This window comes from Aedes albopictus, chromosome 1 (genome assembly GCF_035046485.1).
Source record: "Aedes albopictus strain Foshan chromosome 1, AalbF5, whole genome shotgun sequence".
NCBI classification, from domain to species: domain Eukaryota; kingdom Metazoa; phylum Arthropoda; class Insecta; order Diptera; family Culicidae; genus Aedes; species Aedes albopictus.
In genome coordinates, this window is record NC_085136.1 from 158,075,302 (window position 1) to 158,101,179 (window position 25,878).

The following is a 25,878-nucleotide window of genomic DNA, read 5'->3' on the forward strand; positions in this document are numbered from 1 at the left end:
AAGGTTTACGCGATTGCTTTCCGAGCACACACGGTTCGCATACGATTTCGCTTCTGTCCGCACATTTTGTTTCCAAACCGTCCACTAATCGCTTATTCACTAGCCTGCCAAGCTGATTTGCGTTCAGGTGTCCAAGCCTCCGATGCCACAGCAGCAAGTTCTTGCTTATGCGGCCGCAAGATAACATCGCCTCACTAGCACAATGTTCACTTGTGTACATGTCGAGTTCATAAAGTTTTCCGTTTCGAGTACCACAAACGAGGGTTTCAGAACCTCTACAGATCTTCACTTGACCGTTGCTGAAAACCACTCGCATCCCTTTGCTTTCAACCTTCACTACCGAAAACAAATTGAAACGTAATGACGGAACAAAGAGCACATCGTTGATTGTACACGGAACATACGATCCACCGACAACACAGAAAAGTCTCACCGTGCCGGAGTGGGTTGCGACTATCGACTCGTCATTCTTCGCGACTGCTATGTGCACTGGTTTGGTAAGTGGCTTCAATTCTTCGAACAGCTCTCTGTCCTTGACGAGGTGATCCGAGCAGCCCGAATCGACGAACCACTTCACACGACGCTGGTCTGATATCTTCACATTATCACGACACTCACTATTCAGCGCGACGAAGGAAATTCCACCACGATCAGCAAGATTTGCTTTTGAAATTTTTCCCTTTTCTGCAGTCTTCTTCGGACATTCTGATAACTTATGTCCTTCTTGTTGACATCCAAAACACTTTAGCTTCTTCTTCTTTCTGCTCTTCTTGTGCGATCCGGCGAACGCAGTCGAATCAGTGGAGGTGAACAATTCCGCATCTGACCCTTTTTGTTTGGTCTCTTCATCGAGAAGACGACATCGGACAAACTCCAGTGATAGTTTATCCTCGGGCATTGTTTCGATCGCCGTCACAACAGTAGCAAACTTCGGGCCGAGGGTAACCAGCAGATGACAGATCACATCCAACTCCTCCATAACGGCGCCGGTGTTTCGATACTCTCTCGTTAAGCGGTCAAAACGCAGAAAATGCTCCTGAAGAGATCCCGACTCATATCGCAACGATAACAACTGGCGTTTTAGGTGCATGCGGCTCGCAATGCTTTTTCGCTCAAAAACCCGAACGAGAGCATCCCAAATCTGTTTTGGCTTCCCCTTCTCCTGCACGTACTCAAGCTGTGAGTCGTGAATGCGAGATACCAAGAGCGATTTGCATCTCCTGTCCTGCTTCAAACGCTTTTCTCGCTTCTCCGTCTTCACCTTCTTAACAGCCTCATTGTCCGTCGGTTCCTCTTTCAATTCATCGATGGCGGCGGCTTCCGTCTCGATACACTGCAGAAGATCATGTTCTTCCAGTAAAATCCGCATACGGAACTTCCACGCCGTGAAATTTGTTCCATCAAAAAGCGGGAGCAAGAATCGTTCGCTTCTTTCTTCCTCGGTCATTTTGGAATAGGTTCACTTTCTAATCGCTGCGAACACTACGCGATACCGGGACCATAACCTGATGTGATATGGTATACTTAGAACGCCGCGATTTACATTAACATAGAAAAGAAACGTCTTTATTTTTCTAGATCGGAATATCAACTGAATAAAAATGACATAGAGATAAGATCCCGCATAACCATGGACCATACTAGAACTGTGCGCCATACTGTTCACAACTGTCTACTACAGTATCTTAACAGTATCGTATAACACCCAAAATAACAATAAACCAACAGTACCGTAAACGGTTTCAACAGTGTGGTAGATGGTTCTCGAGCAAATTACAGTATGGGGAATAGGCGGTTAAGTTATGTTACAATAAAAAAAACGCCTATTTTCTCGAACAAAATTTTTCGATTACAGTTTGCCAGAAGGTCAATATACTATCCATTTTTTTCTCTGTTTACTGTTGAGCAAACAGTTTAAAAATAGTTGACCTATAAAGTCCCAACCAAAAAAAAGCACTGTATATGTAATGATTGCTTTATTGTGCAGTATGGTACCGTAGCCCCCATTGTATTGCCCCCAATTTCAATCAGATATTTTTCGAATACAATTTAACAATAAACTTATTTTTATATAAAAATGGTATTTTTATTGATAATTAAATAAATACAAACCAATTTATAAACAAATAGCGAAAGTAACAAAATTGCTTACAAATAATGTTTGAGTGAAAAATAATGAGGTGAAATAAAATGTCCTGATATGAATATTTCTTATGCATGCAGCTTTATTAATTAAAACTTCGTAGAACTAATTAGAGTATTTTTTATAAAAAAGAAAGAAATTTGCGTCGTTCCTACCAGACTTCCAGATTTCTAAAATCACATTCACACATAAATAGTATCTCTTGAAGAGGAATTCCACTGCGGTATAAGGATACGCCACCAATGCGCTCACACACTTGAAGTTGTTATCGATCATTTCCGACATCAGAAACGAATTCATTCTCCACGGTGTGCATCAATGGAAAGATTGCAATTGGCGGAATGAAAGTGGATAATCGGCCGGCATGCGTTGGATGCTGAGGTGGAATTCTTCGCGGATAGACTCTGCCGGAACGACATGCGATGGGTTGGACTTGAGGTGCCCGGGGAGGGCAGGAGACTTTTAACTTGCTTCGCACGATTTAGCATCGAAACTGCGGTAACCATTCAAGGTCCATTCAAGCATTCAAGCAGCTTCTTCCGCACCGACCTTCCAAATGCCCGATGGTCAATCCAAGAAGCGATCTGCAATCACATATAGAACATAAGAGTTTCGTTGAAAGCATCCGATGCGCAAAACTCACCTCGAGGATGTTGGTTAAACGATGAACACTGCAGTCCTAGGCTCAGCAGACCAGATTCCGGTCACCAGAAAGTGACCAATTAGTTTTCCCGGTGACGGTTTTCCCGCGACGACGAAGACGGAATGTTTTGTTTTCAAAGCTTGCAAAGAAATTAAATGATGCTTCTCCAATCATGTTGTTCACAAATACGAATAGGAGCAACTGTTTGCCATGCTGTTAAGAAGGTGTTATGCACTGTGAAATATGACGGTGTTAGTGTGTTGCGCTAGCATAATTACCAACCGTTTGATATAGTGTGATTGATTATTGCAACCATTTATTACGAATGTTCATGTTCATATACTTTGACAATGTGTGCAAACTAAAATATAAGGTTAAAGTTTGGTATGGGACATTCAAACTGTTAATAGCTGTCTATAACTTTGGGTATCATATTGTTGAACATCATAGCCACCATCTGTGGCACATTAACCGTACCGTATAAAGCAAATTTACTGTTTGAAATGTATGGCAAACTGTATTTCTCTATGCGGGGCGGTCTTCCGTGGAATTACTCAAATTTGCATCAAACAGCGATAGTGGTGAGTGAGTAGTTCTCGTTTGAGAGCGGCAAAAAAATCAACCCAGTGGAAAGTATTTTCACTGACTTAAAACTAAAAGCAGTTTAGCCAAATTTGAGTTTTTAAAACTTATTATTTGGGTTATCATATTTTTCCGTGTATCTTTTTGCACAGTAATAGAAACTAACCATATGGAAAAAACGATCAAATGTATGTAGAAAAGAAAAGTTTTAAATGTTTGGACCTACGAGATGCTGTAATTGACCCTACCCTACCATTTTTTATTTGAAGGTAGGTAAATATATGCCAAACATCTTTATTGAATACCGTAAAGTGACCCGGCGTATGCGAAAAAAGTTATACCCTTAACAAAGTGTGGCAAAATATAGAGATTTCCTAATTGATGATATTACTTTGCATGCGTAGGTAAACAATAAGAGTTTTTAGCCTATGGTGCCAAAGCTCTCGAGCAGATCCACCTTTCCTCGAAAACTGTGCCTAGTATATAAATAATCACCATTGCAGTACAGAACAAACGAAAACATCATTTCAAACCAACAAAAATAACTTACTCACTAAACTCACCGTGAGTAAAATGAGTAACTCACCCGCGAGTAATGACGTCATACTCTCGCGTGAGTATTACTCACAAGTGAGTAATACTCACGCGAGAGTATGACGTCATTACTCACGCGTGGGTATACTCATACGCGAGTAACTCACAGCGTGAGCATTACTCACAAATGAGTAAGGTGAGTGAGTATTTTTTACTCGTGAGCATGAGTTTCGCAACACTAAATTTTATTTTCTTCTTTTGTTGCAGTGCTCGTTTACTTGTCATTGGGGAGGTAATAAAAAATGTATTTGATGAAAAAATACCCAAACAATTAAACAAAATCGCTTTAGGAAGATTAGGGGCATAATGGACACCCGGGGCGAAATGGACACCCCTGTTTTTACCGAAACCGTTGACTTTTATGTAAAACTTTTAATGCATAAGTGTAAAGGAACAAATCACGTTTCTATTTTTCAAAAGTACCATTTATATTGCTCCAAAATAACCAAAATATCTTTGAAATTCAAATATGTTTTTCATATGATGAAATTCTTATAATTTAGAAGCGGCATCAAATAAGGTATTACGAATTTTGGAGTGTGTCCACCATAAAAACAAGTAAATTGTTACCTTATCTACATGTATACGAAGATTAAGCAATGGATAAAGTATTTTATTTTTGATCAGAATTTATTTAAAATAGCAATTTTAATGTTGTAGTCGATTCGGGGCGAAATAAACACTGGCAATTACGAATGGATGTACGCGCATTGCATACTGTTAGGCGTTTTAGAGAGTTTGGAAAAAATCAATCCGATAATTTAAGCTAAAGTTTATTTAATTACCTTTGATGTTATGTAAACTCGTCTAAGATGGAGTATTTTATCTGTGGCATTGATCTCCGTAGGCAAATCACTTAACTGGTCGATGTAACCAAAGAATTAGCACAAAATATACAGGGGTGTCCATTATGCCCCGATGGGTGTCCATTTTGCCCCGTACCTTTCCTGCCAGCCCTGAAAAACACACGTTTTACAATTCATCATTTCTTCACAATAAAGACATTCTACCTGCTGTAAATGATTGAAAGACGTAGGAAACAAGTTGAAGTTGTAAGTCAACTGATAATATGTTAAGTTATATTCTGTTATACAGGCCAAACGTACTCATTTGCTTAGGGAGTCCATTATGCCCCTATTCCCGCTACTCATCGGATTTTTTTAAGGAATTTTCTGGGGGACTATTATTTCACCTTAAAATTAAAAAAAAACTTATTTTATTTTTTTGTGCCCTTCCTCAAAATGTTGAATCCCGAACAACATTTTCCTAGGAGAAAAGAAGGGGGTTGACATACGACAAAATCGAAATTTGTGTCAGCCTTATTCAAAAAAGCAAGATTTTTTTCAAAGCCATAATGCATAATCCAATTTGGAAACTTATTGATGGCTTATATTCCGACGTCATGTTAAACTTACATATAGGCAGAATTGAAAAATATCGAAACTGTCAATTGACTGCTTGATCACTTTCACTATAGCACTGGATGCCGATCATTATCAAGACAATTCGACACAATATTTTCTGCACACTTCAGCCTCTATTTTATTAACACTGGGTATAAGATTCATATGAAATTGACCAAAAAAGTGCAAGCAAGTGAAATTTCCCATAATAAACCCTATTCAAATTTCAACCATGTTACAGACCGCGAGAGCTTAACAAGTTGGATCAAAATTGTGCACAGTACTTTAGACCAGTGATTCCCAAAGCGGGCGAAAATTGCAACAAGGGGCGATTTTTCAAAAGCTGGTTAAGAGTATACCTCCTCCAAATTTAAAATTAAAATGAAACCAGTTACAAATATTCATTGATTAATGGATCAATGAAGCTAACTTTTCTAGCGTTTAGCGCATGTAAACAGAGGCGTCACAGTATATGGACATTACCATTGTGACAGCAGTGGAGTTATGTCAAAACCATAAGGCTACGGTGGCGCTATCTGTTCATTCCATACCGTCCGTTTTAGTTATTTTAGTGATCCATTGTAACAAATTTCCAAAAGTTGCTTTCTTTTTCAGACTTTTTTTTACGGGTTCCTTATTATTTTCGCTACTATTTCGCAATGGTCTTTAGTTTTTAAATTACATATTATAAAATGCAGTTAAAGCAACTGGCTTTAAATCATCACGTTATTTGCTAAGACAAGTGTGGAAATTTGGGCAAAAAAACACAATATTGTAGGAAAAATTTTACCCTACCTGTTACTTTGCATTTTCAAACAAGAAGCCAGTCCTGAAAATGTCATTTCGGCATATCTAAATTCAACCACCTACAGCTCATTTTAGAAGTTGAACCTGAGAATACGGTATATGAAAAACTTATGCGGCTAGACCAGTTCTACAAGAAAGTCACGGAAAGCCCATTTTTTTTATGAATCATGAATATCATTTGCATTTTTCGAAGGTAGTCCGTGACATGTACCTACCTTAAATATTCGAAAGAGAGCGGCTTTTCCGTGACTTTCTTGTAGAACTGGTCTAGTCGCGCAAGTTTTTCATATAACATATTCTCAGGTTCAGCTTCTAAAATGAGTTGTGGGCAGTTGAATTTAGATATAATGAAATTACTTTTTGAGCACTGCAGCCATTTCAGACAAAAATTCACACTTGTGGTAAATATTTACACAGCGTGAGCGTGGTGTCACTGGAGGTGGTCGAAGACAAGGTCGAAGAGGCGACAACGAACACGACGTCTTTTTATGCAGCCAAATAAGTAAAAGCAAAGAGACAAATTTAATTCATACATATTTATTTACCGTCTACGCCCGTTGGTTTGAACGACACCTCATGCAAACCAACGGAGTTCTTTTTTAATTTGAACTTTTGGCAACCCTGTGGGCATCGACAAACACACTGATGGGAACCCTTTTTACTGTTTTGTTTTGATTCTGCGTTCCGTTTCACCCCGTTCCATGAGCCGAATGGCGTTTGAACCATTTTTAGTTTGAACAATGTGCAGATTAGAGGGGGTCAAATTAAAAAGTGTTCAGATTAGATGCGGTCAAACCAACGGGGATAGACGGTACCCAGTAGACCACTTCACGGCGAAATTCTATCTCTTTTGCTCCTTCAGAGAGTTTAAAAACAACAGGACCAGTACCTGTCAAATTTGACAGGTGTTGGTCCTGTTATTTTCTAATTTCCCGTAGGAGAGAAAGAGAGCGATTTCTTGATGACGTCACCGTGCAATGGGCAGTTACTTATATTTATTCAGACTTTTGTGATTTTTTATTCTACACATTGCAGTTGCAGTTAGCCAGTGTCCCCTGTAAAACGTTCCCGATCCCTGGATAAAGAGGTTCATGAATGAATCTGTTAGGGTGCGCACAGTGCATGATGAACTTCAAAGCTGTCAAGTAGAAAGGCCAGAAAAATCATTTTCCGTCACGACAAAAAGTGTTTTGTGTTGTTAGTGAAGATTGCGAATATTTACATTGCGAAATAAAATATCGTGCATAAAGCAATAACAATTTCCGAATAAAAATGAGCATTAGCGATAAAAACGATGGAATTACGCGAGAGGAGTGGCAATCCCGGCTGGAAACGTTTCCCTTCAAACAGGACGACATCAACAAATTGATAATGAACTATCTGGTTACAGGTAAAAGAAAGTGTAAAAATCATTAGAGGTCACTTTATTAGGAACTTTCGTGTTACGATGGGTGTCTTTCGCCACTTTCTTTTGTTTAGATTTTTGGGTGCTAAGGTTAAACATCTAATTGCGTGATAGTAAAACTCCATTGCAATTAAATTTCGATCTTTCTCTGCTCCACAGAGGGATTCAAAGAAGCAGCGGAAAAGTTCCAAGCAGAATCCGGTGTGGAACCCTCGGTGGATCTGAGCTCGCTTGACAACAGAATATTGATACGGGAAGCCGTGCAAAATGGACGAATACAGGAGGCGACCCACCTTGTCAACCAGCTGCACCCGGAACTGCTGGACAACGATCGCTATCTCTACTTCCATCTTCAGCAGCTGCATCTCATTGAGCTGATCCGGTGAGTAGTGGCTTCGTATGTCGCTTATGCGCAATATGTGTAACAAAATAGCCCAATTTTGAACCTGTGACGTCGAAGATGATTTTTTATTCGGCTGGTATAGTATTCCATACGAATGGGATTAAACGATTGGCGTCATCGAAGCATGTCGGAAATACTCGAAGCCTACAATAGCCTTGTTCAATGAAGAAAGTTGAACATGGTCCAAGTTGCTGGATCATATCAGTAGGCCGGTCTGCTTCATTTGGGAAATTTGTGTCATTGCTGCATCCTGCTTTTACCCATTTGTTGACGAATGGGTAAAATCAGAATGCAAGATCTTCGACTATGTACACTTAGTCCTGTAATCTGCCTATTCCAAGAGTTTTCTCAAATTAGCAGGTCTGTATTACTACACCACTATTTGTTGACTGAATCAATATTTTCGAGTCTGTCACTAAAAAGTCCATACATATTTTCAAGACGCATGAATTAATACCTTTTCGATTCGGTAGACTTTCGATCCAAGGCTCTGAGGGCCAAGTTTCAACGTTCCAAGTTTCAATTCCAAGTTTCTGATGGCCAAATTTTGGTCTAGGTGGCTTATAAAAAGCCGCAAATGGAGATTTTTGCGCTACGTAGCTTATGAACGTTCCCTGGTATTGCAGAATATTCGAATACATGATTTTTCAACCGATTTCTCAAGCATCTGTTGACAGTGCTCTTCTCTTTACAGCAAATAGAAATTACAAGCTAGGTATGTGTACATTATTTACCATTTTTTAGTTTGATTGAACAAAGTTAGAGACATCCTCAAAAAAAAAAAAACAGCAATATTGGTTAGTATGAATAAAAGGCAGTAACTACTCTGCCCAAACACGCCTATGAGTCCCATTAGGGGTAGGCGGGGCATAATGAGCAGGTGGGGCATAATGAGCACCTTGATTGTAGCCTTATTATCTAAAATCCAATGAGTTGATGACAAAACATTAGTCAAAAAATCCGTTTACCTTGAAATATTAATCAAAATGCGTAAAGTGGCCATATACTGGGAAAATATTATAAGAATCAGGTGACCTAAAATAAGATTTTGGGTATCGAAATCACAACTTAGTGGGCATCTATCGATTTTCTTGATATTCCCTAGGCCAATGAAATGTATTTGTAACACTTTTGAACTATTTGTATAATTATTTTGTTGAAAAAATATGCTTCAAAGAGTTGGTAGTAGGGTGGGGCAGAATGAGCAACTAGTGAAAAAAATAATGAAAATGGTAAACCACAGACAAACAGACGTAACAGCTTGAACGATTTTCATGGAAATCCATCGCTCAGTGTACACTACCATCACCTGGTGGAAAAATTGCACGAATCACTGTGTTGTGCAATATCGTCGACAGAAGGCACTAGTGTGAAACGTCAAACGCATAGAAAAACGATGCGCGCGCCTCTGGTTGTGAAAGCCACAACTATGAAAATTTAAAATGATCGTTAAAAGCGTGGTCGATGGAAATTTCGCAAGTGTTACGTCTGTTTGTCTGTGGGTAAACATTTTCAACAAACAAATTTTAATTTTGGTTTTCTCTGTTTTGATGCATTTAGTAAGGCAGCATCCATTTATTACGTAACGCTAAAATCGACAATTTTTGACCCCCCATCCCCCCTCCATAACGCTTTTTTGTATGAGAACCTGAAAATTTTTGTATGGGCCGTAACGCTCGGCTGTACTCCCCCCCTCCCCCTAGAGCGTTACATAATTTGTGGATGGCGCCTAAGGTTTTGTCTGTAACTTTCAATTTATTAGCTTTAAAATCTCAGTATCTGTTTATTATCACCGTTTAACCGTTATGTGGCCGGCAAACTTTTTGCTTTTTTCTACACCGTGTATTTTAAATGGGTGCTGGGTACCCGGGTACCCTGCCGGCCACATAAGGGTTCAAAATTCCTCAATAGAAGACTCATTGGAACCCCACAGTTCCCTACAAATTAAACCCCGTAATCCCTTCAAATTCTCATTGATGGTTGCCGGTATGCTTTATCATTGACAAGAATAGTCAATTAGCATTTGATTGTGTACAAAACTGAAATTGATCATACTGCCCCACCCAGGGTGCTCATTATGCCCCACCCCCAAAACGCAACTCGCGATTTTATACGTTTTTAAAAACATAAAATTCTACAACATTTATAACTTTATTCGAAATTTCAACGATTAGCTTTTGTCAGTTAAGGTTCGAATGAGGATTGAACGATAAAATTACACATTGGTTGCACTTAATTTACTGGATTTGGTGGCAAAATGCTTAAGCTGCTCATTATGCCCCACCTACCCCTAAATTGAAATTGAGAAATCGGCATTTGAAGTCTAAAAACTCGTTCATGTAAAACTTTGAAAAATCGCAGTTTCTTCTAGCACAACATTCGAAAAGGGCCTTAGTGCTTTTTGTAAACTAGCTTGTTTCGGTTGCTGTAGACCCTAAGTCTTGTGGTCGCCAATGTTTGAAAAATGGTTTCATTCATACAAAAGCATGAAGCTATTACTTTGGAATAGACTTTATATTAAAATAGGAACTACAAAGCACGAGCAATTCTTCTTCTTCTTGGTGTATCGTTAGCACTGGCATTTCCACAGTTTTCCACAGTTATAGGCACGAAGGTACTCAAGAAGTCAAGGAAATTTCATTTACGAAAAAAGTATAAGTACCGATCAGGAATCGAATCAGGCACCCTCAGCAATTGCAAGGGGAATACCCACGCTTTTACAGCTGTGGCTATACTGCCCCCACTCGCATAACAGTCCCATGTTTGCTGGGTTTCCTATTCATATGGGACTGTTATGCGAGTGGGGGCAGTATAGGAGCCCTCTTTTTAATCTGAGAATCACGAATTGATATAAGCTTGAAACTTTGTGGTTTTCTTAATTGGAACGTTTACTGTCGACAAAAATATTACAAAAAGGTTTTTCGATTTTTGTACGCCTGATATCTGTGCATTATGCAGTGTCTTAATGCTCAACGTAGGACAAAAGCATTGTCGATTTAGATTGCAAGATTTGTACTTACCTCTGTGAGGCTGTTTTTGGAGCAAAGAATGGTCACTCAAAACGATGAATCAAATTCCCGAGTTTTTCCCGGTTGAATTTTTTTTTCCGATTTTGAAATTTCCTAATTTTGTTTGGATATGAAATGTTCTCTCAAAATAACTTGAGATTTTGAAATTCCCTAATTTAGTATGGATATGAAATGTTCTCATATCAAGATAACTTGAGAGAACAGACCTCGGTTTGACCATGGACCTACAGGGGTTGGCCAAAATGTTTGGGTTAGGCATTTTTTTTCTCACAAAAAAAGTTCAGCATGCTGTAACTTTTCATAGAGTGCATCAAAAATTCTCAAATTTTGACTATTTGTCAACCTATTATCTGTGCATCATTGATACAAATTTGAGCTTGATTGGTTAATCTTTCGCGAAGCTAGGAATTCGTCTAAAGATTTCATCAAAAATACATTTATAGAATAGACCAAGGTTATGAACTTTTTCAGAAGGACGAAATCCATTTTTTTTTGCAATTTGTAGAGTTTTCATGATTATAATTTGGAACGTAATTTTAAAAACTAAAAACAGTTTACTACTTAAAATACAGCTTCTGGCAACTTTCAGTTAATACTTGGAAAAGAAAAAAAGTTTCAATTGTCGTAAAAAACATTCCTAATAAATGCAAAGCAATTAATTTGTTTCCAGTGGTGTATAAACTTTCTGAAATATATCCTTAAATGAAGAATGGCGAAACGTGTCATATGAAAACTCAAAAATCCATAAGTCCTTTGTCCTGCCCACGTAGTTGATCATGAATTGACTTCAATAATTACTTCCATAGCGTTATCGTCATCACATCCTGCAACCACTTTTTCGATGAAATCATTTCGATCCCAACTAATGGAACTTCGCCAATAGGACGGATATGCAATTTTTACCCCTCCTGACCCGGTCGTCCACCGGAATAAAACTTTTACGTATCGGGCAGAGTAAAAGCAATTTTAGAAACTTTATAACCAGTAACAAGAACTTTGTAACATGGATCCTTATTACCAAAACACATTACCTCAGCTTGTCAAACCGGTCAAACCGGTGTCACTAAGGTTCGATTTGGTAAATCCTTTACCGTAACGCAACATAAAAGGTGTTCTAGGTACCTACGCTACGAGCTCCGTTAAAGATCGACAGGTAGCCTGACACCTTGGCCACAGCTAGGTACACGGCAATTATTATATGATACATGGTCTTGAATTTAAATAGAAAGTCTTATTTTCGAGTGATTCTTTGGGTGTAAGGGCGCTTATTTACTTACTAAGAAGTAACATAAACGTTACATAAAAAGAATCGTAATCGTTAATAGTTAAAGAAATTGGTAAAAGTATTCATTGGGATTCTTGTCTTATTTTTCTTGACAGAGCGGGAAAAATTGAGGAGGCACTAACCTTTGCGCAGACACAGATTTCCGAAGCCGGCGAGAGCAATCCAGAGGTACTGAACGAACTGGAGCGAACTCTGGCATTGCTAGCGTTTGACAAACCCCAGAACAGTCCGTTCGCCGATCTGCTGGACCAAACGCACCGGCAAAAGGTGGCCAGTGAACTTAACGCAGCTATTCTCAAGATGGAACACCAGGAACAGTCCAGCCCGAGAATGATCAACGTGCTCAAGCTGATCCTCTGGGCCCAGGCTGAACTGGACAAGAAGAACGTGAAGTATCCGAAAATGGTCGACCTGGCAACGGCTACTATTGATCCTAAGTAAGTGTGGTAAAAGAAGGAATTAATATATATTATACTTATGTGTAACAATAATCTGCAGTCGTGCTTTTTCCCTTACATTGGATCAGATACAAAAAAAGTTTAGGAAAATGTGTGGGCCCAAGCAAACGGAATGACATATGATAGATCAGTAAAAATGTTTCTGCATGAAGAGGATTTAGTTTGTCTACATACCAAGCACGTTGAAGCTTAGATTCGTTTTAGTTGTGTAAATGTAATATCTCAGATGAAGCTTCACTATGATGAAATAGATTATTATATTTTAATTTTTGTCCGTACCGTTTTGTTACTAAAAACCAACTATAATTCCACTAACCGTGAAAAGTACGACTGTCTTATGCTGATACAATTGTCAATGATATAAGAATGCAAATATACAGTAAGGAAGTGTTTCGGGTTTCATTCTTGTACTTTTTATTTTCTAGCGTATGTACTCCTTGATCTGAGCAGCCCTGTGGAAAAGCTTTTGTTTTATATCCTTTGGCAAGAAATTCCGAAATACATAAATAACTCCAAACCGTCGATTTTCTGCTAATTTGCTTGTTTAAGCACAACGCGAACGTAAAGTCACTATATAAATATTAGGCATTTCAAAACGTATTAGGGTTTACTCTTGTCGTTTCGTAAAATAGACTATTATAGTATAGTATAATACTCCTATATAGTGATTAAATACACTGTGTACTAAAATCTGCATATTTTACGATTTTCATAACTAAAACTTTTTTGGGCTCAAAAGCTGCTAAAAAATGGATTGGTTTTGTTTCTAAAATTTATGTTATTCTGTAAATATTTATCTAATTCATCTAATTTATGTAGTCCAAAAACATCCGCACCGAAAAAAGTGTATATATGCGTGAAAACTTAATTTTTGCAACAGTGAGCGGCTATTGGGTCATGAGCGGCTACTAGTACACTGGACGGTATTGTGTACTGCATATTTGAATTGAATTTTATAGAGTGTTTGTTAAGGTTAAAGAAGTTGATATCATCGTTATCATTGACATTTCAATTTCAGTTTTCTCGTTCAAAACACAAATGTTTTCAATAAAACTGTATTCACTGTATTCGAAATGGAGAATGGAATACATTTTCATTACAAACAGAACGAGAAAACAGCTTTCGAAATCGGTGGTTTCAGCTGCTTAATGGCGCGCGTCCTGAGAGGTTAAAACTAATCGAATAGTGGGAAGCGCAGACAACAATTCAAAGTCTTCTGACTCCAAAAAGATTCTAAGATTCGTCACAAAATACAAATATTTTCATCATGATTCACAACGACTCTCAAAACCCTTGCTGACTCAACCGACTAGAACTGTTTTCTGAGTATAGAATCTACTAAGCCCTAGCAGGTTCTGATAAATCAGCCATACTGCCTGTAGCAGCCGGTTCGCAATGAACCGTTGGAGGTGCAGTAAAATGTTAAAGGTGATATGTATGTATTTTCATTACAAGAATCAGTTTTCTCTCTATGACGTTTATTTGAAGGCTCGATCAGGGAGTCTACTCATAAGACAAAATAAAATTCCCTGAGTTTTCCAGGTTTTTCCAGAGAGAAATTTCAAATATTAATGAATCAAACATTAGCATCATTTTTATAAAATTTCTATAATTCTAATAAAATATACTATATGTGATATCCTCAAAACTTAAAATAAAAATTTAAGGAAAAATGTGCAAGATTTATTGTTCAGGAGATTCCACTAAAAAGTTGCAAAAGAACTGTTCAACAAAAATCTTTCGAAAATAATGGAAAAATCTGTTGAGGATTATTTCAAATCTTTTCCCAAGGTTCCCAATGACATCCAAATACTCTAAAAAATCAGGAAAAAAAAAACATTCAGGAGTTCCATCAGTAATTCCACAGACAATACTGCCTATGATCGCATAACTGTCCCATATGAATAGGAAATCCAGCAAATATGGGACTGATATGCGGTCATAGGCAATATACGACAGTTAAATTCCATACACAGTTTTGAATTTGAACTTGGATGTTTGTACTGTGCTGGTGGTGTAGTAATGAGATTTTGAAATTCTACCCATGATTCTTCCTTTAAGTCCGTCCAGAGTTCCTGATTTAAATTAATTTCCAGTTTCTCGCAGAGTTTTCTCTTGAAATTATCAAAAAAAATCTTTTCTGGCTTTCTCCAGTTTTCCCAAGTACATCCAGAGGTTTTTACGCATTTCTGATATTCTGCTAACTGTTTACTTATTATTCTGCTAGAGTACGTACCCCGGGACTTTTTTCAGTTTCTCGCTGGATTCCTCCTGTAGATCTTTCCAAATGTTTTCCTAAGTTCTTCCAGGAATTTCTCTTAGTGGTTTCGGGACATTTTTCCAAGAGTTTCTCTAGGGATTTTTGCAAAATTTCTTCCATGGATTTTTTTTTCCAAGGCAGTTTCCAGATATTCCTCGTGGATTTCCTTGCGGGATTTCGCACCTAGTTTCTCTCGGGATTAATTTTAGAGGTTTTTAGAGCTCCTCCTTAAATTTCCTTAATATTTCCTCCTGGGATTGATCCCAGAACTTTTTGCCGAGACATACCATTTTCTCTCAGGATTTCTTCCTTGGTTCCTCTCGATAAGTCTTTGCAAAGATTTTCGCAAAATTTGACCGAGATTCTTTCAGATAAATCTCAAGGAAGATTTTTTTTACAAGCAATCTCGTAAGTTATCCCAGCAGATATTCCGAGAAAAAACTCTTGGAAAAAATCCAGTAAGAACTCCGGAAGTAATTTTTAAAGAAATTCCAAAGAGGAGCATCCATAATCTTGGGATAATTTCTGGTAGAGGTTCCGGGAAGAGCTTTGGAAATATGAAATTCTGTAAGGTATCAGGTATCAGAAGGCCGGCTCCAGAGGCACGTTATCCTCCATTTGGGAAATTTGTGCCATCGCCATACATATAAGCCTATTTCATCATTTACCTGAGGGAGAATGGGACAAAGGATGGAATGGGATTAGGAAAGGGATAGGTGATGAAATAGGAAGGGGTACCATAGAACAGGGAATGAACGCATAAGCGCAACGAGAGCTCGTAGCCCATACCACAACGGGTTTAATCAGTGCCCTGAAAAGGACACTGTAAAACGCATAAGCGTAAAGAGAGCCTAGAGCTCATTGGAGGTAGCTTGTGACGTCATGCGACTTTGAATATGACATTGACACCCAAGCAAAACCTACGTTTGAGCGAGTACTTTCTTGAAAACATATACAACTTTGTGTAAAAGAGTCACTGTGGACATCCCAAATTGGGAGGCATGTGAGTTCACATGAATAGGCATGTCAGCCAGACGAACATCACAGATGTTGACAGATAATTGACAATGCGTCTCAAGCATTTCAGAAAGAACGAGGTAACCAGATAAATCTGAAACTCATTCCATCTTTATACAACGCACGCACCCTTTCGGGATAAAACTGTGGAGTAATTTCACGCCATGAAAATACCCCATAGAAAACTACAAGAGTTCAACACATGTTTGAAAAACTCAAATCCCTCTGGAGAAAAATAGGACAAAACCCCATTTCCTCCTGAAGATTTTAATTAAGGCCCCTTAGCGTGTCATCGCAAAATGGCTTCTTCAAAATCATTGACCGAAATCAACTTTACACAACATTGCACCAATACATATTTGTAAAAAATCGATACTTATCTTATTCTATAAAATAATCAACTTCACGCGAGATATTCGGCATAAAAATGTATTCACACTACTTTAAATACAAGCCTCTTGCCAAGTAATCACGATTACTAAGCATTAGGTATTTCACTCGAAAGTAGAAATTTTTAACGATTTGTTTCTACCGCACTAAAATGTGGTTGGCGGTGTTTACCACCCACCGCAGTACCAACGACGACGACGGCAGCGCGGTGATGTCTTTTGGCGCGCACAATCATCGATCATTACACGCAGTGATGTCGATCCTGCTGGCCAAAGCATCAATGAAATTGATCGAATTCAATTAAAAAATCCAGTCAAACACATTGGTTATGCGTCATAAAATCAAAAATAATTTGTGGGGTGATTATTTTTTAACTTTTTTACCACAATTGTTAGTCAAATAAGCAAAGCATTATAATTAACGAAATCTTCACCAAGCGGTCCGCCAGCACTGCTGTTGCAGCAAACATAAACAGTGGGAGAGCGTATCAAAATAATTCGATCATTTCTAGCTTGTTACATAAAACATTTAACATTTTTCGTGACATTTGGATATGTTTCCTTGCTGTTCATTGAAGTAGAGTAGGTAGTTTACTGCTTGAGCAAATGAACATGCTTATCGTTCGTAGGAAGGCGTCGTTTGAACGGTATTGCAATCGGAACTAAATAAATAAAAAAAAATATTTTTAATATCGAGAAATTGGCGGCATATGTATGTTTAGTAAAAAGATAAAAATTTATTAATTCTGCTTTCAAAAGCTCATGCTTATGACGCGTGTTATGACGACACTTTTGTTGCTGAACTTGTCGAAAAAACTTCCATTGCTGCTTCTTGCTTCACTTCTGCCGATATGATTAGCGTAACACTTTTGCAATGAATTTCAGATTTCTTCGATTGCTCCGCTATTTCAACAAAATTTTGGAAAAAAAATTCTACCATAGTTAGAAAATGTAAACAAAACAACTTGAACCACAACGAAGTCACGCACAAAGTTTGAACATCTAGCTTTGTAGCAAGTGTTGGCAGCTGTTGTAAACAAAACAAACAGCGTTGCCGAATCGACGTGTGTAACTTCCGCTCATCTCTATGTAGAGGATTTCTACACTGAGGCGATTTTCCGTATACCTTTTATGTGTGAAACTACATAATTTTTTGCAATTTGTATTCACTTATAATTAATAAAGGAGCCAAACATAAGTTTTATGATGTTCGGCAATTATAAAATTTATGTTTGAAATCTTATGAAATTAATTAGCCTCAACCATAGAATTTATGTGTGTCTGCCTTATAACTTTTATTTTATAATTTCTCATAAAAATCATGTAGCAATTTCAAATAAAAATGATAGTTAAATTTATAAAAATCAAATATTGTTTGTTTTGTTCTTAAATTATTCATTTTATTTCTTAAAAACCCTTACTTCTATTACATTTAATAAGCTTATTCCTTATATATTATCTTACATTTGCTTCCAATTTTACTATTGACTGCAACATCTTGAACGAATGAAACTGCACGTAGAATCGTCGTTAGTGGCCATCCAAACAGGTTAGTCCGGATGTTTACCGGCATGGCGATAGCAGCGGCGCTCTACGCGGTACATGACCTCCTTCAACAAAGCCGCCCGGAGTCCGGCGGTATGTCGGTCCAGGCAAGGGTCCAGGATCCACTTGACATCCTTTCCATCTTCACGATCAAGCACTTGGGTGGGTCCACACCGACGGATACGTTCGTTCCGTTGACTTTCTCGCGCTGGCTCCGATCGATGTAGACAACGAACTTTTTACGGTGATCCTTACCGATCAGACAACTTGCACCTCATCATTCTTGGGGATTGATATCAACCGGACAGTGTATAGTATAGCTTCTTGGGTTGGGGCGCGGACTTCAGCTTCCAACGGATGAGTAGATGAAGTCGGTTCTGCCAGTCGTTTCCCGATCACTGAAGTCCATAGCATTTCACGGGAGGGTGAGGGTGAAAATTCCCAATTTTGTTGACTTTGATGGCTCATGATGCAGAATCAGTCGGCACTAAAAACACATGGCAATGAAATAAAATGTTTTTTTATTAGGATGCAAGCGAGGATACAAACTTACCTTGACAACTCTACAGCTTAATCAAAGAAATAGCAGAGATGTGTTTTATCGGTCGAAGTCCACTGATGGCCGTCTTGATGACCGTTGCTAACTGCGAATCACCAAACTTAAAAAGTATATGTGAACATATATAGATTTTTACTATAGGAAAGAAATTATATATTTTATGTTTGACCAAACATAAAAGCTATTGATAGGGTGCATAAGCCTCATGTGGTACCCCATCAAAGCTTAAAAGGTTGTTATGATAATTATAAGCACACAATTAAAAATAACAGTAAAAATGTCTTATAAATTGTATTAAAAATAGCCTTATAATCTTTAAGTTTGGATTTTTGTCAGTGTAGTGTTAACTATGCTAAAAATCGATAAAAGGTTCATTAAATACAAAATATGATGTTAAACAAGCAGTTTTAAAATGTGATCGATTTTGCGCTGTGAAAAAAGTGCGGGGCAAGATGGGTCACCTTTTAAGTAATTCACATTTTCTTAACGAAAAACGTCAAAATATAAGATTTGTTCCGCATTCATATATGCTCCATATCCATACTGAGTAAACAAGAGCTACTAGCATACAATTTATAAATTTATTTGGAATATAAAAAACTTTACGGACCACTAACCTGAGGCGACTTGAAAATCGAAAACATCATAATTTTATGTTATAATTTTGAGCGTTCATTCCGCTTGATCGAAGTCATTTATGAGATAATCCTGTAATAAAAAATAAATAACTTGTATGCTCCTAAAATACGTTCAAAATTGAAGGTGACCCATCTTGCCCCGCAGCCGTTTATATGGAGATTATATGGAATGTATCGCATAAGAAAAATGGCTTAAAACCATTTAATTTTTTATTTCCAATAAATAATTTTACAATCAATGCCCCACAATTTTGTATATTCATGCTGATCATCTAACACAATTATTAACATAAATGAACAAGGTGGTGTTTTACAGCATTTAGCGTGTTTTAACAATTGGGTTCTCTTTAATAACGTAAATCATTATACTTCTGCTGATGTAAAAGTGTGCTTATCGTAATTAAGGCCAACCCGTACATTATTCGCAAATTTCTACATGTGTGATACCATATTCCAACACTGTACTCCCGGAAGAACATATTTAGTGAAGAAATAAATTAGGTTATGATTTTATGAAAATTTTAGCAGAAACTTTAAAACAAACAAAGTTTGGGGGTAAAATGTACAATTAATTCAAACTTTATATAATTTTTGAAAATTTTGTTCAAACTTGGTATATTGAAATCTCTTATCCATATCGTTACACAACTGAAGTAAAAAGTTACTATCACGCTGAGGACCTGGGATCGAATCCCACTCCCGACAAACTCACAAACTTCTTCCTTCGGAAAGGAAGTAAAGCGTGGGTCCCGAGATGAACTAACCTAGGGTTAAAAATCTCGTTAATACAGATATAAAAAAAAGTAAAAAGTTAATAAAAATATTTACCTTCAACTAAATAGCACAGACAAACAGACGTAACACTTCGACCATTTTTCGATTCACATCATAGTCACGGCAACATGTTCGCCCAATGCTAAAAGGTTTGAGTTTGGCCGACCATTAACTAGATGGCGGTAGTGGGCAAACGTCAAACTCGAGCAAAAACGATGCGAGCGCCACGGATAGTTGACCAACTATCAAATTTTTAAATAGACCGTTAAATTGATGTACGATGGGAATCATCAGAGTGTTACGTCTGTTTGTCTGTGTAAATAGGGTTGTTGTTAGAAAATCAGAGTGTAGTAAAAAAAAATTTTTTTTCAAATATTAATTTCTGCACATTCCTAACTTTACATAAGAAGTTTCAAAAGCGTAGCACATACAATTTACATTAAATTTGCTGCCATGCAGCTGATTATACAGAAATTATACGTTTAAACTAACTTTTAACCTTCCGTAACTCGCGCGGTTGACTACCTGTGTCAGCACCAGCGAAGTACCAGAAGCGAGATTTTTCCAACGTGTTGTACAAAATACAACAGCGCGATCGCTCGTGGGTTAAATACGTGTTCATTTTACCCCCATCGATTGTTTATTTTACCCTCACTGCTTTTCGTTACTCGATTTTCTTCCATTTTTGTGATAGAAAATTATTAAAAAAAAAAATATTTTTGAGCTTATCTTTCTTCTAGGATGCTTAGAACAGAATACCATCTACGATATTACATGGTAAAAGATATGGATTTTGATATATTTCTATTGAAAACGACGTCAAACGCTTAGGGTGTTCATATTATCCCCAATTCCCCTAAGGGTACGGCCAGAGTGGACGCGTCACGCGACGCGGCGCGGATTTCCCATACGATTTGACAGCCCCTTATTATTGATTGTTATTCGTTTGCGTGCAAATTTCTGCGCCGCTTTGCGTTGCGCGTCTACTCTGGCCGGTACCTATAGTGCTGCCCACAATCGACATTCGTACCTCCACAGTTGGTGTACAGAAATCTCCTCGGTTCTGCATTTTTCTTGAGAGATTCCAACATCGCCTCCCGAGACACGACAAACAAGTAGCGATCATGCGCAGTCCTGTATGCAGTTCCAATGAACAATAGATCCTCCTCCAACTGCTTCACGAAATTAGCAATTTCAGAACATGATGGCCTGTGGTGGGAAGCGAAATGGCACCTTATTTACAATTTCATCCATTGTTCATGTTACGATGGGAAATAAGGCCGAGAATTATGACTCGTAACAAACAATAACTTTATTAAAGCGAATATACAAATAAAGTACGAATTAAAATATACTGGACGCGCACGTTGCGGTACTTCTACTCGTGGTGAACGAACGATGACAGTCTCGGTATACGTGGCAGTTAGACCCGAGCCTTTGACAGTAGAAGGATAAGGACAGTAGAAGGATAAGGACAAGGATAAGGACAGTAGAAGGATAGAAGGATGTTAACAGAGTCGGCGCTAGGGGTGCCAACACCTCCCCTGTTTAATAAAGCTGATACGGCTCGTACCGAACTGGTGCGCGCCGCTGCCGGGACGATCTTCGCTGGATAACTTCCTCTAACTCAGGTTGCCTAACCGGAGTACGCAGTCGACGTCGTTGCTGATCAGGCTCCATCAAGCTACGCAAGAATTCCAACTGCAACTCGTCCAGTCCTTCAGGCTCCGCAGGCGGTTCAACTGTTTCTACTGCAGCACCAGAGCTAGATGGGTTCAAACTCCAAGTGTCGAGCAAGATCTCGAGCGGAACTTGAGGGCCGATAACCTCCGGCGGGCTGCTGCTAGTATCGTAGCGTTTTCGTAACTGGTTGCCGTGGCAGCGAATGAGCCGTTGTCGATCAGGCAGCCAAATGTTGTACATGACTTGCCCAATACGCTCCACTACTTCTCCTGGTACCCAGCTCCAATCGTTTCCGTGGTGTACTTGCGCGTACACTTTGTCCTTGACTTCGAAGCATTTCGTCTTAGCCCCATGTTTCTCGTTGTACTGGCTAGCTTGCTTGGAGTTGACAACCCTGTAGAACTTGCTTGGTGGTCTCATGAGCTCAAACGATGTTCGAAGCGGCTTGCCGAAAAGGATCTCGGCTGGTGATTTTCCTCCTGGTGCATTTCGGCTGGGTGTAGAGCGATAGCAGAGTAAGAAAGTATCTATGGCTTGTTCTAGATCTTCCCCTCCTGCTTGAATTTTCTTCATTGTTCTTTTGAAAGTATCGACGAACCTTTCTGCCAACCCATTGCTTTGGGGGTGGAAAGGCGCTGTTCTCAAGTGGGTGATACCGTTGGACTCGCAGAACCGTTCGAAAACGTCGCTGGTAAGCTGGGCCCCGTTGTCGGAGACTAGGACCTCCGGCATGCCGAATCGGCTGAAGATTTTGCGAAGAATTGCTATGGTGGCTTCTGATGTGATGCGCTTGGTTGGTACTACCTCCGGCCATTTGGAGAGTGAATCAACTAGCACAAGGTAGTAGGTATCGTTGACGGGTCCGGCAAAGTCCACGTGAACCCTCTGCCATGGTTTCTCGGGGACTGGCCAGGATTCCAATTTCGTTTTTGTGTCCGTCTTCGCTACAGCTGCGCATTCCTGACAGTTTCGGACCAAAGCAGTGATATGGTCGTCTATGTTTGGCCAATACACAAAAGTTCGCGCCAAGGATCTCATTCGATCGATCCCCGGGTGTCCTTTGTGTAGCTGATGAAGCACCTTCTGTTGGAGCTTCTTGGGAATGACAACTCGATCGCCGTACATCAGGACCTTTTGGGCTTCATACAGCGATTCCCGTCGAGCGAAAAACTGTTGTACGCCTGGATCTTCGGATGTTGCTTTACTTGGCCAACCTTTCCTGATGTAATCCCTCACCATGCGGAGGGTGTCGTCTTCGGATGTCACCTCCGCTATCATTTTGTATGACACTGGTAGGTACTCGATAGATTGGCCGACGATAACCTTCTCGATTTCAATGGAAGCAATCACGAAATCCTCATCTGGCTTGATGTGAGAATTTATTAGTCGTGACAGAATGTCTGCGTGTCCGAAGTGATCCGTAGAAATGTACTCGATTTGGAAATCGTACAACAGCATAGTTTAGGGCCCACCTTTGTAGGCGGTTGGCAGTGTAAGGGGGGATTCCTTGCTTGGAACCAAAAATAGCCACCAGCGGTTTATGGTCGGTCTGTAGGGCGAAGCGTCTTCCGTAGACCATTCGATGAAATTTGGTGACCGCGTAAACCAGCCCCAGTGCTTCTTTCTCGATTTGGCTGTATCGGGATTCAGCAAGGGTGAGGCTTCTGGAAGCATGGTACACTGCCTTTTCGGAGCCGTCTGGGAACCGATGAGCTATGCGGGCGCCAATGCCCACATTTGATGCGTCTGCTGATACAACTATGTCCATTCGGGGGTTATAGTGCGTCAGCATGAGTGGAGACTGCAAAATCTCATTGAAACGATCGAATGACCGTTGGCACTCATCTGTCCATTCGAAACTGACTCCTTGCTTCAACAGTCCATCCAGCGGGTGACGAAGTTGTCGCATCTCCCGAATATACTTCCCGTAATAATTTATCGCACCTAAGTACGACCGCAGCGTCGGGACGTCGTTTGGCGGGGGCATGTTCACTACCGCTTTCACCTTTTCGGGATCAGGGCGGATGCCCTCCTTGTCCAGAAGTTGGCCCAGATAGTTCACCTGGCGCATGAAGAAACGGCATTTTTCAATTTTCACGGTGAATCCGTATTCCTGGAGGCGTTCTAGCACTTTGTACAGGTTCTTCCTATGCTCTTCTTCTGTGCGTCCCCCAACGAGGACGTCGTCGAGGTACGGACACGTGCAGTCTAGTCCGGCTAGCATCGCATCCATGATTTGTTGGAACGCTCCTGGGGCGCTCTTGATACCGGGTGACAACCGGTTAAACTGGTAGAGGCCCTTGTGAGTGTTGATATTGATCAGCTTCCTACTTTCTTCATCCACCTGGACCTGGAGGTACGCATCGGATAAATCGATATGGCTAAACATTGTGCAGTTAGCCATTCGATTGAAGATATCCTCCGGAAGAGGCAGTGGATAATTGTTTGCCTCCAGTGCGTTGTTGAGTCCGGTGGAAAAATCGGCGCATATCCTGACAGTGCGGTCTGGTTTACGTACCACCACGATTGGTGCAGCCCAATCTGCGTACGTAATTGGCGTGATGATACCGTTGTCCTGGAGTCGCTTCATTTCATCTTCCACAACGGCCTCCATATTGTACGAAACCGGTCGCTTTGGCTTGAACACCGGCCTGGCGTCCTTCTTGAGCGACAAGTGCACCTGCATTTTGGAGCATAACCCCAACTGGCCGGTGAAAACGGTCGGGAACTTGGACTTCAGTTCGGCGACTTGGTGGTCTTCTTGTTTGGTGTCCACCAGTTTGCAAAAGGACGAGAATGGTACGTCCCACAGCCCAAACTCATCGAGGAGGTCTGAGCCTAAAACGTTTAGAGAGAGATTAGAGCTACAGACGTAACAGTTACCTTCTCGTTGGTCGCCACTGATCGAAATGTTGGCACGGAACATGGCATCGATTCCCAGCTTGTCACCGGATGCTGTCTGCACTTCACAGTCCGGTGGCGATGTTTTGGGCGCTCCGATCTTGACCCAGTTCTGTCTGGATATGATGGTAATATCGGAGCCGGAATCTAGCTGGAGGTTGACCGGAACACCGTTGATGGTTGTCTCGACGTATCTCCGGCTGCGCGTGACATTTTTAACGACGACAATTTTCGTTGAATGCTTGTTCCAATTTCCTTGCTTTCCTTTTCCCGGCTTTGGCCGAGGCTTGGATGAAAAACAGCTGCAATAGCCTTCTTTGTGGCCCGTCCTACCGCAATCCCGGCACTTGTGATCCTTGAAGTTGCACTGGCTTGAAAAGTGCATGCCGCCACATGACCAACATGGCGTTTTCGGTGCTTGATCCTTCGCTCGGTTCGGTTTCTCCTTTCGATTCGGCTGCGTCCGAACGGCATTCGAGGCGACCACAGTTGACGAGGGTGGTTTTCCCCCAATGAGCACCGTGTCCCGCTTCAAATTGATGAGACTCTTACACTCTTCGACGATCTTCTCGAGGGTCATATCGCTGGTCTCGTTCATTCTGGATAGAAGGCGCATTCGGATGTCCGAATCCTTGGATGATTTCAGCCCACATACGAAGATAAGGCATTTGAACTGATCTTCCTTCAGTTCTTGGAGCTTGAAGTCAACACACGCCTTGTTTACTTTACACGAGTAACTGATAAAATCCTCATCTTCGTCCTTCATCGTCTGAAGGCACTGATAACGTCGATGGAACGTAGAGACAGGTGTGCCAAAGATAATCTTCAATTTGGCGACGGTTTCCTCGAACGTAAACTCCTTCGACAGTTTGGGGAGGATGAATGACGTGTACCGTTCGTGCGCTGAGGGATTCAGTTTTCTCAATAACAACCGCACCTTCGCATCGTCCGCAAGCTGAGCGGCGTCCTTCTCAAAAAGGTCAGCATAACGCGAAAACCAGGCATCGAATGAACAACCTTTCTCAAGGTCATAGGCGAATTCAGTGATATTCGTCGCTAGGGAGTCCAAAATCAGTTCATTGCGATTTGCATTCTGGACGTTCCCTTGGATTGCCGATACCTGCTGCGATAACTGTGTCATCAGCGCCTGCTGATTGCTGAGTATCTGCAAGATCGTTTCCTTGAATGGCTGCTCTCCGCCGCCCGACATCGATGATTGTGCTTGAGGTGGTTGCGACTGCGACATGTTTCCCCCACGGCGGTTATTGTCTAAACTTTCGACGCGAAAATAGACACGACGCGAAAATTCCGCAGACTCGTCGCCACTTTGTTACGATGGGAAATAAGGCCGAGAATTATG

At 40.1% G+C, this 25,878-nt stretch overlaps 2 protein-coding genes and 1 long non-coding RNA gene across 3 annotated transcripts; 1 reads left to right on the forward strand and 2 right to left on the reverse strand.

Annotated features, from left to right (window-relative positions):
• Positions 1–2,201: 2,201 nt before the first annotated feature.
• On the reverse strand, positions 2,202–3,275 carry LOC134285230 (uncharacterized). The gene is made up of 2 exons (XR_009996238.1): positions 2,787–3,275; positions 2,202–2,727 (listed from the first exon to the last, which is right to left on the reverse strand). It is a non-coding gene; the product is annotated as an uncharacterized LOC134285230 (long non-coding RNA).
• A 4,039-nt stretch (positions 3,276–7,314) lies between these two features.
• Positions 7,315–13,154, forward strand: LOC109427760 (glucose-induced degradation protein 8-B homolog). Its single transcript, XM_019703353.3, has 3 exons — positions 7,315–7,562; positions 7,737–7,959; positions 12,390–13,154. Exons 1-3 carry the CDS (start codon positions 7,445–7,447, stop codon positions 12,733–12,735), a joined length of 687 nt encoding a protein of 228 aa, XP_019558898.1. The 5' UTR covers positions 7,315–7,444; the 3' UTR covers positions 12,736–13,154.
• Positions 13,155–21,482: 8,328 nt separating this feature from the next.
• Positions 21,483–25,764, reverse strand: LOC134289676 (uncharacterized protein K02A2.6-like). Its single transcript, XM_062855917.1, has 4 exons — positions 24,501–25,764; positions 23,149–24,455; positions 22,216–22,982; positions 21,483–22,110 (listed from the first exon to the last, which is right to left on the reverse strand). The coding sequence occupies exons 1-4, from the start codon at positions 25,762–25,764 to the stop codon at positions 21,483–21,485; spliced, it is 3,966 nt and encodes a 1,321-aa protein (XP_062711901.1).
• Positions 25,765–25,878: the final 114 nt, after the last annotated feature.

Coding starts and splice junctions, on each gene's coding strand:
- LOC109427760 (XM_019703353.3), top strand. CDS start 7,445: ATGAGCATTAGCGATAAAAACGATGGAATTACGCGAGAGGAGTGGCAA. Junction 7,563..7,736: donor AATGAACTATCTGGTTACAG/GTAAAAGAAAGT, acceptor TCTGCTCCACAG/AGGGATTCAAAGAAGCAGCG. Junction 7,960..12,389: donor CATCTCATTGAGCTGATCCG/GTGAGTAGTGGC, acceptor TTTTCTTGACAG/AGCGGGAAAAATTGAGGAGG.
- LOC134289676 (XM_062855917.1), bottom strand. CDS start 25,764: ATGTCGCAGTCGCAACCACCTCAAGCACAATCATCGATGTCGGGCGGC. Junction 24,456..24,500: donor CAGTGGCGACCAACGAGAAG/GTAACTGTTACG, acceptor TAAACGTTTTAG/GCTCAGACCTCCTCGATGAG. Junction 22,111..22,215: donor AGCAATGGGTTGGCAGAAAG/GTTCGTCGATAC, acceptor CTCTACACCCAG/CCGAAATGCACCAGGAGGAA.